The sequence below is a fragment of the Schistocerca gregaria genome, chromosome 10 (genome assembly GCF_023897955.1).
Source record: "Schistocerca gregaria isolate iqSchGreg1 chromosome 10, iqSchGreg1.2, whole genome shotgun sequence".
Classification (NCBI taxonomy): Eukaryota; Metazoa; Arthropoda; class Insecta; order Orthoptera; family Acrididae; genus Schistocerca; species Schistocerca gregaria.
The window spans coordinates 218,997,788-219,017,416 of NC_064929.1; the positions used below are offsets into that span (position 1 = coordinate 218,997,788).

Here is a 19,629-nt window from a genome sequence, read left to right on the forward strand (position 1 = left end):
TTCCCCTCCTGTTCCACAATCTTCCTATCTCTACTGCATAGCCTACAGAACCACTGATGAGTCTCGCTCATTTTCCCAATTCCCACGCCACTACAGTCGCCCCAATGAAAAAAGTTACTACATCCATCACACCAGACCCCGGAGCTAACGATCCTACGGCACGTCAGGCACTTTACACTCATGGTACAAATCTATTTTAGTGACAGAAAGACAATTAAGTTACCGGAAAACAACGAAAATACGTGTACGAAAAATTAGGCCTACTCGCGACTATGTAAACAGTGGTTCAGAAGTTTTTTACTGGAAATTACTTAAGAGATGACGATACTCTACAGATATAAAGGGGCAGCAAACGAATTTAGCACACTAAACTATCAGTAAATGCACTTAAGATTGCGGTATGAAGTTTAATCTGAAAACTCAAAAGTTCGGCCCGGCCGCGATATGTAAACAAAATGAACTTTACGTGATTACTGTGAAAATAATAGGAGCGTAGCGGACGATGCGGGAGAACCGCACCGCTGTACTAGGCAAGGTCCTAGTGGAGGTGGTTTGCCATTGCCTTCCTCTGACCGTAATGGGGACGACAACACAACACCCAGTCATCTCGAGGCAGGAAAAATCCCTGACCACGCCGGGAGTCGAACCCCGTCCGCGGGAAGCGAGAATGTTACCGCCAGATCTTTGTCAGAAGGCCTCACGAATACAGCGATGTAATTGTTTATTTTGTGCTGTTATCATTCACAAAACTGTTAGGCAAATTTACGTAAACGTCTGTTTCACTATTCGTAAGTGCTCGACTAAGTCTGTGGCGTAATAAGACGAGTGAATGAAGAACAAAAAAAAAAAGTAGACAATGAACTCTATACTAGAAATCCTGACAGATGGGGCTGAGTGTGGAAGTAGGGATGCATTTTAAGGTCACTGTTGAATGTTTTTCTTGAATGGCTCCAAAATAACGGCGCCTAGCGAAAAGGAATCCCAGTACAAAATATCCTACAATTTGCATGCAGCGCATGAGAGGACACGAAACTGGCGTGTGGTTTATGAACGCCGACACTGCGGGTTGTATAAAACGACGGTGTTAGGGGCAACTGAACCAGCTTATACTGTATAATTCATAGGATCTGTATGCATTTGTCTGAAACCTTACGTAGTGACCACTTTTCCCAATGTAACGCAGTCAGTTTGGACATATGTATTATACTCCGAAAGTCGGCAGGAACCCTGGCTCGGGGCCTACCTTTCAATTCAAGCACTTTGCTGTTCTCGAATTAAATTATCGACGGTTCCATACATTTTAAAAATGTGACCAGTTGGAGAGAACTGTTTTTCTTTTATTGTTTTAAACGTGCCAGCGTTGATCTTGCTAAATGTTTGTCCTCTACCGATTGAGGTCGGCTTCTAGACTGAAGTCAGGGTACTTTCATTCCCTGACAGTTTGTTAAAATGAAGTGGTATTTTGTTCTGTAAACAGGAATGCTAATCTCCATACAACCGTTGTTAAGTCCATAAAATCGCTTTTACATTTCAATAATATAATCCATTAATTCCTCACTGAATCCACTCCATAACTCCTCATATTTTTGTCTCCTGCTGCATCTCTAACTCTTATTTTGATCGTGTTATATGGAACATGAAAAGGCTTCGCCGCCGTAGAAAAGGTATTTATCTTTGTCACCTCACTCGCGACACTTTACAATGTGTTTTGCTCTGATTTCCTGACATCTCCATGCACTAGTAAGTGAAACAGTGCCGTTTTTATATTACGACAAAAAATAACGGAACAGAGACTGTTTCAGATAATTTGAATTAATTAATTCGAAATCGTCACAAAGGGAAATATTGACGGATAAAGGATCCAGAAGTGATTCTGTCTGATACGTGGAAGTAACGGACTTCCGTGCGGGTAAGCAAGCATCTTGGCCACCTTTTCCGATCGGACGCCGTGTCAGCATTAGTGGTTCACACACGAAACAACGAGCAACCATATTTGTACGACAAAAGACAGTTTTTAAACACTGATATGGCGTAAAATCGTCACTCTGTTTAGAAGCGACGTACCTTATATCAGAGAGGTATTTACTTAAATATAACGGAAAAAACGTCTTCTGCCAAACTCTCTGACAACAGTGATGGTGAAACCAAAATTGCAGAGATATGTGACGATTCCAAACCACATTATAAATATGCAAATAAAGATAAATTGATCGTTTCACAGAAGCTATCCTGCAGTCCAGCCAAACATTAAGTCCTATTCTTGAGGCACAAAATACGGAACAGTGTGTAAATTTAAGTGAATCAGTGGGAACAAAATTAAAACTTGTGAAGCAACTCACAAAAGACTATGCTGAAATAAAAGGAAAAGTCGATAAAATACAATATGCTAAAAATTCTAGGTTGAGAAAAAACCAATCAAAAATAACGCAGGAATATCGAGCGAAAATAAGCAAAACAAGAAGTTAATGTCTTCAGAAAAGGAACAAGTTGCAGAGACACTCGGTGAACCCGTGGCAATTGACGTAATTTGTAGTTTAGAAAGGTGCAAATCGCAATTAGCCTCTACTGCAGTACACAGCGCAAAAATACACAACAAACAAAAGCTGCAAATAAAAACCTCAACATTAGGATTGTGGACCTGAGAAATTACTGCTCAGATATGGGTTTAGAACTGGCTGGCTTAGAATTAGTAGATATGAATATGTTCATTGTTTCAGTGTACCGTTCACCAAATTGAAATTTCGAAAACTTTATCATTAATTTGGAAAGTTGTTTACGTCACATAGCACACATTAAACCAAAAATTGCACTCTGTGGCGATCTTAATATACACACAGATGAAAATAGTACAAAAGAGAAAGCGTTCTTGAATTTAGTAAATAGTTATGGTTTCTTTATAGCAAAAAGACTTCCAGCTAGAGGTGATGCCTGCCTCGACACCATTATTACAAATTTAGATGCCTGGAGTTACAAAATAAATCTAGTTGATGCAATGATACCACACCACAGTGCATTACTCATCAAACTACAAACGAAGACTCTGGGTAACCAACAGACAAATACATGGCAATCAAATCAAGTGTTTCACAGAAGAGCAGTGCCTCACTGTCCAGTATAAACCGGCAGCAAAACCCAATTATTCCTTAAATGTTCTTTTCCAGACAGTAAAAACGAAATTTGATGAAATGTTCCCACTGATACCAAAGAAAAGCCACACAAGTAAAGCACAAGTAAAACAGAAAATAATAAATGGAAAAAACATGGTACACACCTGAGCTAGCCAATCTAAAAAAACATTGTCCTAATGGGAATGACTGTGCCCAAGCAGCCACAGACACAAATAGTAAACAATAGTTACACAGCAGTTACTTGGAGGCCAAGAGACTACAGAAGATAAGTAGAAGAAGCTAAAAGGAGGGGGAATGATAGATTCATGAGACAAGCCTATGACCTGTACAAAGCAATCTGGACTCTAGCAAATGAACATAGTGTTGCTAAAATCCCAGACTCTGTTATCTGAGGTACCTCAAGCACTACCCTCCCCTTTAGATTCTGATCCTCTGTAGAAACTATAGGATCTGTCATTTCTCGTCTACCTGACTGTGAGTGGGGTGTCCATGGCAGATCTAGGCATCCTGTACAGGATGATGGGGATCAGGGTATTGTACTGAGCCTCTAACCAACAAGTGTGAGGTGCTGTCTTCCAGTGAAACAAACTATGGGACTTAACGTTTACTGTCATCAGTCCCCTAGAACGTAGCACTACTTAAACCTAACTAACCTAAGGACAACACACAACACCCAGCCATCACGAGGCAGAGAAAATCCCTGACCCCACCAGGAATCGAACCCGGGCGCGGGAAGCGAGAACACTTCCGCACGACCACAAGATGCGGGCAGGGAACTGTGTTTTGTGCGGTGTCAGGAGAAGCAACACAAAAGGGTAGCAGTCTATATTAATCATTGGCAGTTCAAACGCATGGCGAATGATAGAATTCCTAAGGAAAATGGCAGCAAGATCCATGATAGGACACCAGTGTATGCCTGAGGGCCTCATTCAACATGTTGAAGAGGCCATTCCAGCAGCCATTGTGGGGGGAAAGGTGCAACCAACTGCAGATTGAGATGGGCAACAAATGATGCCTGTCATCTGGGCTCCAAAGTCATTCTTGGATCATTCCATGACTGCCAGAGAAGGCTAATCTTGCAGATGGACTTCCAACATAGCTGACAGTTTGCAGCCCCCCCCCCAGGGGCTCGCCACTCTTTGGCAGGTTCGTGCTTGGCTACCAGGGCCCCAGACGTTGCAGCACTTTTTCCTTTCAGTGCTGCATGTCCATTCTCTTGCTATTCTTTTCTCATCACTTGGGGAACATGTCTGGGGTATTATTGCGAATGTTCTGCATTCTGCTGGAGTACAAACACTCTCAACTTTGTTTTTTTGCTCCCTTTTCCTTTCTTCTTTTCCCTTCTACTCTCATTCCTCTGCTTCGGCATTTGAGGATAATTTTTTCTTCTTCCTCCCTGTGTGCTCCTGAAGGCCAGCCCATGCATCTGACATGTAACAGCCCAGGGTTGACACATATCCCCTGGTACAGGCCAGGCCCAGGGAGGGATGATTGGTTGGGCTGTAACCTTTCCAGATTTCCGATTGGTCCCTCTGTCTGGTGTTCCAGAGGTGTGAACAATCAGCTAAGGCGGGTGCACCCCCACGTGAAGCCCCCCCCCCCAGTCGGAAGGAGCGTGCCAATTGTGGGGCATTTCCTCGCCATGAGTCAATCATCCTCCCCATCGAGGCTGCTGATTCGAAGACACTTCCCACAGCACTGCAGTTCCTTGTGGTCTCGTGTACTGAAGACAGTCAATCTTTTTCCAGGGTCAGTCCGTTTATTATCCGGTAAGGTGTTGATGCAATTGCTGGCCCTGTGAAATTCTCTCATTTACGGAAGGCTAAAATACAATCTTACCTCTCTGATCAGGGTGTCATTGCCACCCATAATGAAAAAGGTCAATTCCTCCTTGGTGCCCACCTGCACACTTTTACTTACCTTCAATAGGGTGGTGCTGCTGTCCAAGATCAAACCAGTCTATGAAGTTATCACAGACTGGCCATATATTCCGAATCCGATGTGCTGCAACCAGTGATATTGTTTCAACCACACGAACATCTTGTCGTCACCCAGCCAAATGCATAACCTGTAGGAGAAATGCACACAAGGACGAATTTCCACCTCCTCCTTCCCACTGCATCAACTGCAATGGCGGCCATACCGCCGCCTCTTGGGATTGTCTCGTGTATCTAGATGAGCAGGCTGTTTAAGAGATTAGGGTAAATGAAAAAGTGCCTTACCCAGTAGCTCGCAAGTTACTGGCTAGTCACAAACCCTGTGTTCTCCCATCTGGCACCTATAGTTCTGTTCTTCTTACCCATTGCTCCGTGAAGGACATGGTCATGCAACCTCAAATTCGGCTATGAGATTGTGAAATTGCCTTTTCCTTCCCTGCCTGACTTTCTCCCTCTTTACCATTTAAATCCCTCCGTTATTCGCTGTCACTAGGGCAGACTTCCTTTAGTTTATTGTGCAGCTACCCCCCCCCCACCCATCCCAAATTTATGCTACTCCTTGACTTTAATGTGCATCATCCCCTTTGGGGTTCTGCCCTCTTGGCTGACCTTAACCTCCTCTGCCTTAATACTGGAGTAACCACTTTCCTTTCAGACTCCTCGTGCACATATTCCCATTTGGACCTATCCTTTTGCAGTGCCCAGCTTGCACATCATTGTGAGTGGTCCGTTCTTTCTGATGCCTACTAAGAGCGACCATTTCCCACGTGCTCTCCGTCTGCTGACTCCTACCCCATGTGCATGCATTCCCAAATACTCCTCCCTGGCGACCTTTGAAGAACAAAATTTCCTCAGTTGTGATGACCAGGTGGACTATCTCGCCAACATTATCCTTACTGCTGCAGAACGTGTCGTGTCCCAGTCCCTTAGTGGACTGAGGCATGCCGTGACACAATTCACGCTCGGAGACGTGCTCTCCGTGTTTTAAGCACCACCCTACACTGGAAAACTGCATTCATTATAAACAGATGAGTGCAAAGTGTCGTCGAGTTCTTCGGGATACCAAAAGAGCTAGTTGGATTTCATTCACTAGTTCTTTTAACAGTTGCACACCTTCCTCTGTCATGTGGGCCAACCTCTTATGGCTCTCTGGAACCAGGATCCAATTTCCAGCCTGGCAGTATCTGACGATTTCGTCGTGGACCCTATTTCTAATTTCCAGCCTGGCAGTAGCTGAAGATTTCGTCGTGGACCCTATTTCTATCTCCTACATCTGGGGCCAGCATTTTGCAGAAGTTTCGAGCTCTTTCTACTATCACCCTGCCTTCATACATCAGAAACGAGTGGAGGAGGCTTCAGCGATACCAATCTGTTCTCAGAATTGTGTGCTACAATGACACGTTTACTATGAGGGAGCTAGATCCATACTCTCAGTTCATCCCCATCCTCCGCCCCGGGGGCAGATGCCATCCACATTCAGCTGTTGCAGCACCTCTCTCTTGCAGGCAAGCACTTTCTACTTAACACATACAACCGCATCTGCGCTGAGAGCACATTTCCTGGATGCTGGCATGAAGCCACCGACATACTCGTACCTAAGCCTGGTTAGGACAAAAACCTTGCTTCTAGCTACTGCCCCATCTCTCTTACCAGCTGCATTTGCAAGGTGATGGAGCATATGATTCATGCTCGAGTCACGTATGTAGACGAACTGTGCCTCAAGTTTAAAAAAATACTTAACCACATAGTAGATAGACATCTATCCAGTAGAAAAGTTCATAATGGGAGGGAACCGCCATGGTATACAGTAACTGAAAAAAAAAAAAAACACTGAAGAAATAAAGATTACTGCTTAATATGAGGGGTACAAAAAAACGGAATTATATTTTTTAAAAACGTTTTCAAATGGTTTAGAAAACACCCTTATTCCCTTCAAAATACTCTCCATTACAACTAATACTTCAACCAATTGGTGCTTCCACTGTGTCTGTATATGGATGGATGGATATGTGTGTGTGTGTGTGTGTGTGTGTGTGTGTGTGTGTGTGTGTGTGTGTGTGTGCGCGCGCGCGCGCACGCACGCGCGGTTATATACCTATCCTATCCTTTTTTCCCCCCTAAGGTAAGTCTTTCCGCTCCCGGGATTGGAATGACTCCTTATCCTCTCTCTTAAAACCCACATCCTTTCGTCTTTCCCTCTCCTTCCCTCTTACCTGAAGAAGCAACCGTTGGTTGCGAAAGCTAGAAATTATGTGTGTGTTATTTTATTGTGCCTGTCTACCGGCGCTTCCCCGCTTGGTAAGTCTTGGAATCTTTGTTTTTAATATTTTTTTCCCATGTGGAAGTTTCTTTCTATTTTATTTACATCATTAATTTGAACCCAACAATTACGTTTGTTATTGTCTCTGTTGCATTTCGAAATCTTTTCTATCATCTTACTTTCTCTTTTTATATTGTATTCATCTTTAGAAATGGGTGACATCTCCTCCCACTTTTTTTTTTCCGGACTTCTTCAGTGTTGTCCTTTCCTGCCCATTTTCATATGTGGAAATAAGAAAAAGTCGCATGGAGCCAGGTCAGGAAAGTATGTGCTTGGGATAGCAGTTCTATGCCATTTTTAGCCAAAATGTGTGTAACAGGAATGGCTATGCGTTGTCATGCTGCGAGAACCCCATCTCCTGTCTGCCACAAATTGAGTCTTTTTTGACAAACACTGTCGTGCAACCTTCTTAAAATGACTTATAAGCAGAAGCTCTTGAATTTTTTCAGTATTTCCGTTGATGGACGTCCAGAATGACTTGAGGTTCAATAATAATAATAATAATAATAATAATAATAATAATAATAGCTTTATTCAACATCGAATGGTACACTGCACATGTACAAAGAAACCATAATGATTACAGTTATTTGTACAATACACATTCTTCTGAATATGTCAATTTACAATAAGATGTTTACTGATTTCTATTTACATAATTTCACAATGCATTTGTTGTTGTTGTTCATATAAGTATGGTACTATTTTAATGTGTAGAAAGGGTGTTTTACTAAAAATTTCTTAAGCTGATGTTTCAGTTTAATTGTAGGAAGAGCCATGACTGCACTAGGCAGTGCATTAGCTAATTTTATACCTGCATACTGAGGCCCCTTTTCGTAAAGTACTCTTCTGTGGCTGCCAATGTAAAATCTTTCTTTATTTCTAGTTTTGTGCTGGTGGAAATCTGAGTAAGTGTTTGGGTGCAGTCTTTTCACAAGCAATATGGCTTTTAGACTGTATGTGTTTATAACAGTTAACACCTCTGTTTTTGGAAACAAGTTACAGCAAGATTTCCTATATTTTGCTCCACACATTATTCTCAGACCCCCCCCCCCCCCCCGCTTTTTTTTTTCTTTTTTTTTTAAAGAATGAGCAGCTTACCTAGATTAGCTTTGGTTGTTGCCTGCCCCCCCCCCCCCCCCCCAATTGTTTTGTCATACCTTCCTCTTCTTTGTAGATCCTCTATTCCTTCTGTATATACATTTCTTTCGCTTTGTCAGTTTCTCTTCTGTATTGTTCTTCATTAGCATTATTACACTTCCTCCATCTTCTCCAACATCTCACTGGTGATCCATGGTTTCCTTGCTTCCCTCCCAACTTCACTTTTTAACATATTCCATAAAACGTCTTTGACATTTCACCATTTCTCATAACCCTCAATTGTTGTTCCAGGGACTCTGTTAGCGCCTCATTGTTCTCTCTCACCATTTCCAGGACCCACCTCTGCTTCTCTTCCCATGCTGTTGTATCCTCTTCAATCCTGTACTGATGTCAGCAATGAAAAGGTTGTGATCAGAATTGACATTGGCAGAGTTTTAACATCTTTCACACTACCCCTAAACCTGTGCTTGACAAGTATGTAGTCTATCTGATACTTGTTAATGTTTCCTCGGCTCTTGCATGTGTGGAATTTACTCTTCCTTAAAAGTAACGAAGTGTTTATCACCACCAAGTTGTTTCTCTGACACAATTCCACTAACATCTCTCTGCTCTTGTTTCTTCTTCCTTATCCATACTGACCCATGATGATTACTTCTCTACCTTGTCCAACCACACTATTAAAGTTGCCCATGATTATGATGTTTACTCTTCAGAATGTGCGATATCTTTTATTTCATCATTTGTTCGTCATGGTCTGATGTTTGCATGTCCACTTACTTAAAAACAAATAATAATACTATTATTATTAAGTGATCACGATGGCATACCTCTTTAGTCACACTTTGAACTATTTGATTTCCCATCAGTATTGCCATCCCCAAGTCCAGAACTTTTTCCACTGGTATAAAAAAAATTGTGAAATCACCTGTTGTTACTTCGTCCCTATCTGCCACCTCACTTCAGTCCATTTCTCTCATTAGATTTTCCAGTTTTCTTGATGTTGAAAGTGTTCTTACATTCCATGTCCCGATCCTGAACTGAAAATGATCATCTCTTTCGATAACTCTCCCAAGTACTCCCCTTCCAGAGATACGAACAGGGGAGTAGTTTACCTCAGGAATATCATGATTCTCCATCTTCTGACAGAGAAAATACTAAAACACATTTATATACCACTAGTCTTCAGTTTTTGTTTTCATATCATGTTTATTCAATGTTGTCTTCTTCTTTTTCTTCTTCTGTCCTGAGACTGGTTTGATGCAGCTCTCCATGCTACTATATCCTGTGCAAGCTTCTTCATCCCCCAGTACCTACTGCAGCCTACATCCTCCTGAATCTATACAGAGTGAAAAACTGATAATTTTATTTTCACCAAATACACTTTGCCTACATGTTCTCTTTTGTATTTTCAGCACTGCATATTTGTTTTGCTTCCCTTCCTTCCACATTAATAAGGAAGAGTTTTTACTGAGTACTGCTCCTCTGTGGAGAGCCCTTTGTGAAAGCCATACTGGGAGAGTATGTGAGCCATTTTGAGAAACACTAGTATGTATGTGTATGCAGTACAGTATATTTTGATCTTAAGCACCTGTTTGTGTATACTGGCTACATAAACAGTGCAATAGGGTACTGATTAAGTTGCCACATAGTTCTGTCAGTTTGAAGTGCAGTGTCACTCTTGATGTTTGGTGGATAAGGTTTAGTATTATGGTTTCTGAGGAAGGTTTAATTGTTTTGTTTTCGTATGAAAAATGACAGCCTTAGATTTCATTTTTAACTTGCTGTAAACAAAGTATTGTGCTGTGTCCCTTGGTTGTTCTAATATTTTCCCTTGTTTGTTTGTTTCTGAATTTGTAAGTTCCATGTTTAATTTGTTGTGCATCAAACAAATACTTTTTTTAAATCACATATTTCTCTGGGAACAGTGTATTGATATATGAATTTACACCTGCTTAAACAAAATGATTTTACTCCTGTCATGAAAGGATTACGTTAAGGGGGGGGGGGGGTGGCAACAGGTGCATTTATTGCCTTTAGGAGTGAGAGGCCCTAGACTCCAATTCTGATACATCATTTTTTTTATATTTATTTATTTTATTTTTTCCAGATGGTGATTACTGCAAGCAGAGTATCGAGACAGCCAACTTGCAGGTCTCTGGTGGCTACTACAATGCAGCAATGGTTTGCAGCCCTACTGTAGTTGTGATGCTCATCCCTCTCTTGGTTACACAGTTTCTGATTGCAAATGGTGTCTAGCCAGAGTGGCTAGATGTATGAGGCTGTATGAATCTCTGTCATTATTACCCATGGTAGAGATAGAAGAGGAAAAAAAAAGTTGTATATAATACAGTATGACATGTCATTATAAATAAAATTCAACTTTTTTTATTTGATGCCCATGAATTCATGTGTTTTTGATTAAAGAAACCCAACCTAAATTTTTTTTCACTAGTAAGAACCAGAATTTGTCTTGTATAAGTTCCTTGTGTACATACCTGCACCACTAATCATGGATATACATAATCCTCTGTGACTGTTTACACACTGCTTGCGCTGCGCCGCCTCCCCCCCCCCCCCCCCAAAAAAAGCAAGTGTTTGAAGAATGCGCAAAGCCACACTTTGGGTGGGGTGGTACCATAGGTTGCTGTTGGCAAGTTATCAGTCAAGGCTATCGAAACCGATATATGTATAAAAGGACTGCAGTAGACGGCAGATGTTCATTCTTTGCTGTGGGCTGCAATAGGAAGAATTAGTGCTGTGACACGTGCTGCTACTGATACAGATGCTTGGCACCATTGTTGATTTGTTTTCTAATTTAGACGACGAGCCACAAGACGTCTGATAGTAGCAAGTTAAACACCCCCCCTATTGAGGAAACAAACATTTTGGAATAAAACTTAATACTTCCCTCCATCCCTCCCCACCCCACCCTCCCCTCCCCTCCCTACCCACCCACCCACCCCACCCTTCCCTCCCCTCCCTACCCACCAACCCCACCCTCCCCTCCCCTCCCTACCCACCAACCCCACCCTCCCCTCCCTCCCTACCTACCCACCCACCCCACCCTCCCCTCCCTACCTACCCACCCACCCCACCCTTCCCTCCCCTCCCTACCCACCCACCCCACCCTTCCCTCCCCTCCCTACCCACCCACCCACCCCACCCTTCCCTCCCCTCCCCTACCCACTCACCCACCCCACCCTTCCCTCCCCTCCCCTACCCACTCACCCACCCCACCCTTCCCTCCCCTCCCCTCCCCTCCCCACCCACCCACCCCTCCCTTCCCTCCCCTCCCCTCCCCTCCCCACCCACCCACCCCTCCCTTCCCTCCCCTCCCCACCCACCCACCCACCCCACCCTTCCCTCCCCTCCCTACCCACCCACCCACCCACCCCACCCTTCCCTCCCCTCCCTACCCACCCACCCACCCACCCCACCCTCCCTCCCTACCCACCCACCCACCCACCCCACCCTTCCCTCCCTCCCTACCCACCCACCCACCCACCCCACCCTTCCCTCCCTCCCTACCCACCCACCCACCCACCCCACCCTTCCCTCCCTCCCTACCCACCCACCCACCCACCCCACCCTTCCCTCCCTCCCTACCCACCCACCCACCCACCCCACCCTTCCCTCCCTCCCTACCCACCCACCCACCCACCCCACCCTTCCCTCCCTCCCTACCCACCCACCCACCCCACCCTTCCCTCCCTCCCTACCCACCCACCCACCCACCCTTCCCTCCCTCCCTACCCACCCACCCACCCACCCACCCACCCACCCCACCCTTCCCTCCCTCCCCACCCACCCACCCACCCACCCACCCCACCCTTCCCTCCCTCCCTACCCACCCACCCACCCCACCCTTCCCTCCCTCCCTCCCTACCCACCCACCCACCCACCCACCCCACCCTTCCCTCCCTCCCTCCCTACCCACCCACCCACCCACCCACCCCACCCTTCCCTCCCTCCCTACCCACCCACCCACCCCACCCTTCCCTCCCTCCCTACCCACCCACCCACCCCACCCTTCCCTCCCTCCCTACCCACCCACCCCACCCTTCCCTCCCTCCCTACCCACCCACCCACCCACCCCACCCTTCCCTTCCCTCCCTCCCTCCCTCCCTCCCCACCCACCCACCCACCCACCCACCCACCCTTAACTCTGGGCCAAGTCACCCTACCTTCATTCCTTCAGAACTTCAACACTTTCCTTCCCATCCATTTAACCTGTTCCTCCTCAACCCAGCATGCTACCCTTCTAAACATTGACCATCTCTATGATGGCTCCATTCGCACCTCTATCCACATTGATTTCAACAGCTGTATCCCTTTTACACCAAAAAGTCCATTTCGTATAGCCTGGCCACCTGGGGACAGTTTATTTGCAGGCATTAACCCCCATTCCCAAGAACCAGCCACAAAGGAGTGCTCCTTTCATCACCCAGTACCACCCTAGAATGGAACAACTGAACCAAGTCTTTTGTCAGGACTTCAATTACCTACCATCATGCCCTGACGTGAAGGTCATCCTATCCCAGATCCTTCCCACCCTCCTACAGTGGTGTTCCTTTGCCCACGTAACCTTCACAACATCCTAGTCCATCCCTATGGCTCTCCAAATCCCAACCCCATACTACAAGGATCATGTCCCAGTGGAAGACCCAGGTGGAGGATCTCTCCAACCCACACACCCAGCACTACCTATTCCAGTCCTATTGCAGGACTATCCTGCTCCCATCAGGGGCTGAGCACCTGTGAAAGCTGGCATGTCATTAACCAGCTCTGCTGCAACCACTGCACAATCTTTTATAGTGGTACAACTACCAACTAGCTGTCCACCAGGGCGAACGGCCACCGCCAAACAGTGGCCGAGAGCAAAGTATAGCACCTTTTGGGACACCGTGCAGCTGACAATGACATTTTAACTGCACTTAGCGTGTTAGAGGATGAGAAGATGCCTTGATAATTGGAACTGTGGGATGTACCCTCTGCCATGCACTTCACAGTGTTTTACAGAGTGCACAAGTAGATGAAAACACAGATGTTACTTTCGGAAGAACCTCTGTAACTAAGCGTGCAGATGCTTGCGAATAAAAGAGAAACTGCTTATTTGATTAGAGAAAGGTTTATACAAAGATTTTTTTTTTTTTTTTTTTTTTTTTTTTTTTACAAGTGATACTTATCTTACACATGAGAAATGAAGTGATTCAATGGTGACAGCTAATGTAGAATTGGAAAAGTCGGTTGCCACTCCCGAGCTATCAGAGGGCTCTCGCCACCGGAGCATCTGTCGCAGTTCGCTGCTCACAGCTCCACCACCACCGGTGCCTCGTCATCCTCCTCCAACTCGAGCTCCGAGAAGTCCCAGCCGAGGCGGCCGGTGAGAGTGCGCGCCAAGCGCTCGCCGCGCACCTTGAGCCGCGAGTCCGCCTCACAGCAGGTGTCCTGCAGGTTGCGGAAGAGCTCTCGTAGTGACACGTACACGAAGTTCTTGTTGGCTACGATGTCTGCCAGGAACTCCTCGGGGATCTCCGTCACCTGAATCCAATCAGAAGCCACAATATTTATCTAATTTTATCCGTGCAATACGAAGTGAAGAATGTTAGCTTTCAGTCACAGGTTTTATTTAAGACAAATACAAAAGGTGCGTGGGTAAAAATGTTAAATTTTATTTACTGCACAAATAATTTCTGCAGGTCAATTGTTCAGTTACAAAAATATATCTCTGGAAGGTGGTAGTTTATGTCGATTTATAGTACACATCCTGCTGCACAAGTCGGCTACACTGGTCGCTTCCCATTTGTGGTATACAGCGCAGTATTCAGCTCCCAGCTTCAGGCAGTGTTGGCTTCGGTCACACAGATCCACGGGTGCGGGGCGAGGTCAGGACATGTGGGGACCAAGCAGCAATCGGTATTGTAATTGTAAACTGTCGAAGCTGCGTTGGTAAAGTACCGGAAGTTCAAGCGCAGATAGAAAGCACCGAAGCCAATATCGTTATAGGTACAGAAAGCTAGCTGAAGCCAGAGATAAATTCTGCCGAAATTTTTACAAAGGTACAGACGGTGTTTAGAAAGGATAGATTGCACGCAACCGGTCGTGGAGTGTTCGTCGCTGTTAGCAGTAGTTTATCCTGTAGTGAAGTAGAAGTGGATAGTTCCTGTGACTTAATATGGGTGGAGGTTACACTCAACAACCGAGCTAGGTTAATAATTGGCATGCTTTGTTACAGGATCATTTAGTAATCGCGAAAGCGTTACGGAGATGATAGATAAACTCCAGTGGAAGACTCTGCAGGAGAGACGCTCAGTAGCTCAGTACGGGCTTTTGTTAAAGTTTCGAGAACATACCTTCACCGATGAGTCAAGCAGTATATTGCTCTCTCCTACGTATATCTCGCGAAGAGACCATGAGGATAAAATCAGAGAGATTAGAGCCCACACAGAAGCATACCGACAATCCTTCTTTCCATGTACAATACGAGACTGGAATAGAAGGGAGAACAGATAAAGGTACTCAGGGTACCCTCCGCCACACACAGGTGGCTTGCGGAGTATGGATGTAGATGTAGATGTAGAAGATCTGCAGCGGATAGGCACTTGGTGCAGGGAGTGGCAACTGACCCTTAACATAGACAAATGTAATGTATTGAGAATACATAGAAAGAAGGATCCTTTATTTTATGATTATATGATAGCGGAACAAACACTGGTAGCAGTTACTTCTGTAAAATATCTGGAAGTATGCGTGCGGAACAATTTGAAGTGGAATGATCATATAAAATTAATTATTGGTAAGGCGGGTACCAGGTTGAGATTAATTGGCAGAGTCCTTAGAAAATGTAGTCCATCAACAAAGGAGGTGGCTTACAAAACACTCGTTCGACCTATACTTGAGTATTGCTCATCATTGTGGGATCCGTACCAGATCGGGTTGACAGAGGAGATAGAGAAGATCCAAAGAAGAGCGGCGCGTTTCGTCACAGGGTTATTTGGTAAGCGTGATAGCGTTGCGGAGACATTTAGCAAACTCAAGTGGCAGACTCTGCAAGAGAGGCGCTCTGCATTGTGGTGTAGCTTGCTCGCCAGGTTTCGAGAGGATGCGTTTCTGGATGAGGTATCGAATATTTTGCTTCCCCCTACTTATACCTCCTGAGGAGATCACAAATGTAAAATTGGAGAGATTAGACCGCACACGGAGGCTTTCAGACAATCGTTCTTCCCACGAACCATACGCGACTGGAACAGGAAATGGAGGTGGTTGTTGTTGTTGTTGGGATGTTTAAGGGGGACTAAGCAGCTAAGGTCATCAGTCCCCCATTCCAAAACCGGCGAAACAAAATTTACGGAACAAGTAAAACCCCAAGGGGGAAGGAGACGCCCCTCCCCCCAGTCACTGAAAGAACACCAATGTGGCAGCGAACACTAGAGACAAGAAGAGTACAGACGAACACTGGACAGAAAGAAACGGAAGAAAAGAAGAGGGTCAGAGACTGGTTGACTGACCATGGGAACAAAAATTGGGAAAGAGTCAACCATCCGAATACACACATTAAAATCTGCAACCAATGAGACACTCGAGGACAAGATACGCAGAAAGGGAAAGGGACAGGTCCCCTCTAAATGGAACCATAAAAAGGACTACCACGGATAAAATTTAAAACGTCGTCAGCCACGGAGGCATCATCGCATAAAACCAAAGGCAACGTGCCCGGGAGATTAAAAGTCTGCCGGAGGGTGTGCAGGCGGGGGACACTCCAACAAAATGTGGTCCACTGTCAACCGGGACCCACACTGACACAGGGGGGGATCCTCCTGACGCAAAAGATGTCCGTGCATCAGGTAGGTATGGCCGATGCGGAGCCGACACAGGATGACAGAGTCCCTGCAAGAAGCCCGCAGGGAGGACTGCCACACATCGGTCGTCTCCTTAACAGCCTGCAGTTTATTCGGAGACAGTGGCACGTAAAGTGCCCTCCGTCACACATCGTTGAGTGGCTTGCAGAATATAAATGTAGATGTAGATGCCTACCTGCTCGACCCGGAACAAACTGAGTAATGGGAAAAGTGTTTTACCACAAGATGGCAAGCCTGGCCTTCCTGCTAGGGGATAGCCAGGGTGGGGAATACCGAGAAAGCGGAAGTAGCAGCAGAGGCATACATGAGGCAGTGATATCTCACGCACCGGGGCATCTCACGCACCGGGATTGTGATCCCTGTGTTGCTAGTAGGCTTACCCAGATGGGTACGTAACAGCCCCCCCACACATACTGGCGACTTAGAGGGGTGTGTGCTACTTTCAGAACTTTCGTCAACTACACTATACCGTTCGAAACAATTGGCACGAATTGCTGTCTTGCAGGAGGCAATGGAAAATACTGCGTTAAAGAGACACAATGGGCAGGCGGAAACCCTTCCGAGGTATCCAAAATGGAGTGGCAAAATTGTTGGCAGAATGAGATTGACCCCTTATACCAAAAGTTTGTCAGCCATAACTGATGATTTTTTTTAAATTCAAAATTTAAGCAGAGGTTGGGATCAAACCAAGGACATAGGACTTTTGGATGGTAGTAAAAGACACTACTGCCAAGCCAGTAAGCAAGCTTAAGGGCGCAATGTTTGAGAAAGAGGGCGGAAATATCACTGACTTCATAAATGACTAGTGTGAATGTATATGAGGTCCAATACCTCTATTTACTACCTGCATTAGAAAATGAGATCTCTGTGTCTTATAATGAATTAAAACCACTTTTCTATTTAAAATACAGTCTACTAATTAAACTGGCTATCATCCTCAGGCCCTTTATTTCTAATGGTAAAAAATATCTGTACAGTTTGTAGCAAAGCAAGCTGGGACTCATTTCCTCCATTTTGTTTCGTGTTTGCCTCCTTAAATGTTTCTTTATAATTAGTATTGTGAGGTATGTGCGTTAAGATAAAGCTGTCATCCCGTAATTCTGAGTATAAGACCGGGGCCAACTTTGCTAAATTACGTAAGTCTGAATAATTTCCTAATTAATTTGAACCGTTATAACCTGGATAAATCATTGATAGTTTAATCTAGCTAATTTTCAAAACATGGTAGGAACATCAATACTTAATTAGTTTGCAGGTAATTAAACTATACCGTACATAAAAGTGTTATATAGCTATTTTTGCATTTTTCATAATCAAGAAGATTTATTTCAGTCGAAACTCTTATTGTAACATAAGGTCCAGACTAAAACCAGTTTTCCTACACTATTCAATTAATTTGAGGTGTACAATTCTGATTCTAAATTATCAAAATTATGCTCTTAACAAGTTGGAATTTTAGCAGCCGTTTCTGCAAATGTTAACACTGGGACCGATGTCATTTTTGAAGCCAACCTGTTTCAAGATTTGAAGTGCGGAACCTGTATCGTCCAAAATAATAATACTACTAATAATAATAAAATAATAATAATAATAATAATAATAATAATAATAATAATGTAACAGTGCAATGATGTGTTGTGATGAATAAGAATACAGACAGTGAAGTAGGACAATTACGATATAAATGTGACTCGTGTATAGTTCATCAGTGAGAGACTGTTGTACAATTATTAGTACGTGCATACCTGGTAAACGGGACTTAATTACATAACTAAGACACAGACTTGTCGTAACTATAAACAATATATGATTAAAAATTCAATTTGCAATCATATTTATTGGAGTAAACTTAACCCTTCTTCCTCCAGTGAGGGAGGTCTGGAATTTATGGAAGTGAAACCTGTGAAACCAAATGTGTTGGTGTTGACCACGTTATTGGATGTAGATAGTGCTGTACCCACCCATATTTACAACCAATTTTTCACTGTGATCAATGCTACTGAGGAACTACAAGCTGAAATATGACTAGGTATGTCACAAGTTTTCAAAAGCTTTTATTAATGTGAGTCTTACATGACAGCAACTTTTAAGACTTCAGTCAATAAAAAGGTTTTTACAACTATGGCAAATTTGTTTATCATGAAGATGGTCCAGAACAGTTGTGGATGTCCCACAGATAAAAATTTATGTCCTTTGTTCTTGGCCCACACCATTGAACACAATTTTACAATAACGTCAAACTTCTCTCGTGCGACCTTTCACAGGACCAGACGGTTTGGAATTGTTGTCAGCCACTGCCACACACATACGGTATATATGAAATAGACTACCCATCCAGCAATATAGAAAATGATGTAAAGACACACTACGTAACTGCAGCTCAAGATATCTAATTATTCACAATACTGTTTAGAACTACACTGCTGTGTTAAACAAAAATGATGTGACTGACTATAAAGTTTTACAAAATTTTCTACTCATTTGAAAGGGTCTTTCCACTGAAGAATACTTTTACTATAATGCAAAAATTATGAAAGTAAATTATAGTGTAAATTTATCTTTGCAGAAGTGGCACAGTACAGCAACCGTCTGCAGCCTCTGTGAACACATTTTTCATATGAACATTTTAGTTAGGTTGTGGTGTTTTGGTGCTCTTTGTATGTTTGTATACATCAGTAACTTAAGTACTGAACAGTGTTCAGTGTTCACCTGTACGTTCAGATAGTTCCATCTGCACCAAGTTACAATTTTTATGGTCTACTGTAGATCAACAGTAAGTTATTCAACATTATCGAGACACGCAAAATAATGCAAGAAAGGTCAGATACTGTCACAAAATCCTAAAGCACTAATCTACAGTAATAGTAAGGTACCATACTGATTTGATTAGTACATAGTCACTGGAACAGGAAGATGTTGAAAATTCGTTTCAATGTCCACAAATTTGCAGACCTCGAAGAAAATAGCACCACATCTTCTGAACCACTGCGGGACTTAACGAAGAGCAGAGCATCCGGGTTCGAGTCCCAGTCCGGGACAAGTTTTCCACCTTTACCACGGCTTTATTCCGAGGCCCACAGGGCAGCCGAAGCCCTGTTTCTCATAATATAAATAGCACCGAGCAAGATTTGTAGACAAAGTTAGAGGAAACCACATGAGAAGAGGACATTGATGCCGTCAAGACATATGCCATGTCATATGCTGATCTGTCTAAATGAAACTACAGTTGTTACTGTCAGAATTGTAAGCTACCCAGGTGCTTCCAGAAGAGAAGCTTTACTGAG

At 44.0% G+C, this 19,629-nt stretch overlaps 2 protein-coding genes across 3 annotated transcripts in view; one reads left to right on the top strand and one right to left on the bottom strand.

Moving 5' to 3' along the window:
- Positions 1-10,889, top strand: part of LOC126293514 (angiotensin-converting enzyme-like) — a 222,876-nt gene extending 211,987 nt beyond the window's left edge. The window contains exon 4 of the mRNA XM_049986765.1: positions 10,594-10,889. Coding sequence (XP_049842722.1) covers positions 10,594-10,742 — 149 coding nt within the window. The 3' untranslated portion in view covers positions 10,743-10,889. The remainder of the gene's footprint in view (positions 1-10,593) is intronic.
- Positions 10,890-12,660: 1,771 nt separating this feature from the next.
- Positions 12,661-19,629, bottom strand: part of LOC126293512 (protein AAR2 homolog) — a 126,796-nt gene continuing 119,827 nt past the window's right edge. For both annotated transcript variants that reach the window (XM_049986763.1, XM_049986762.1), the window contains one exon: positions 12,661-14,027. In XM_049986763.1, the coding sequence (XP_049842720.1) occupies positions 13,794-14,027 (234 nt within the window). In that variant the 3' untranslated portion in view covers positions 12,661-13,793. The remainder of the gene's footprint in view (positions 14,028-19,629) is intronic.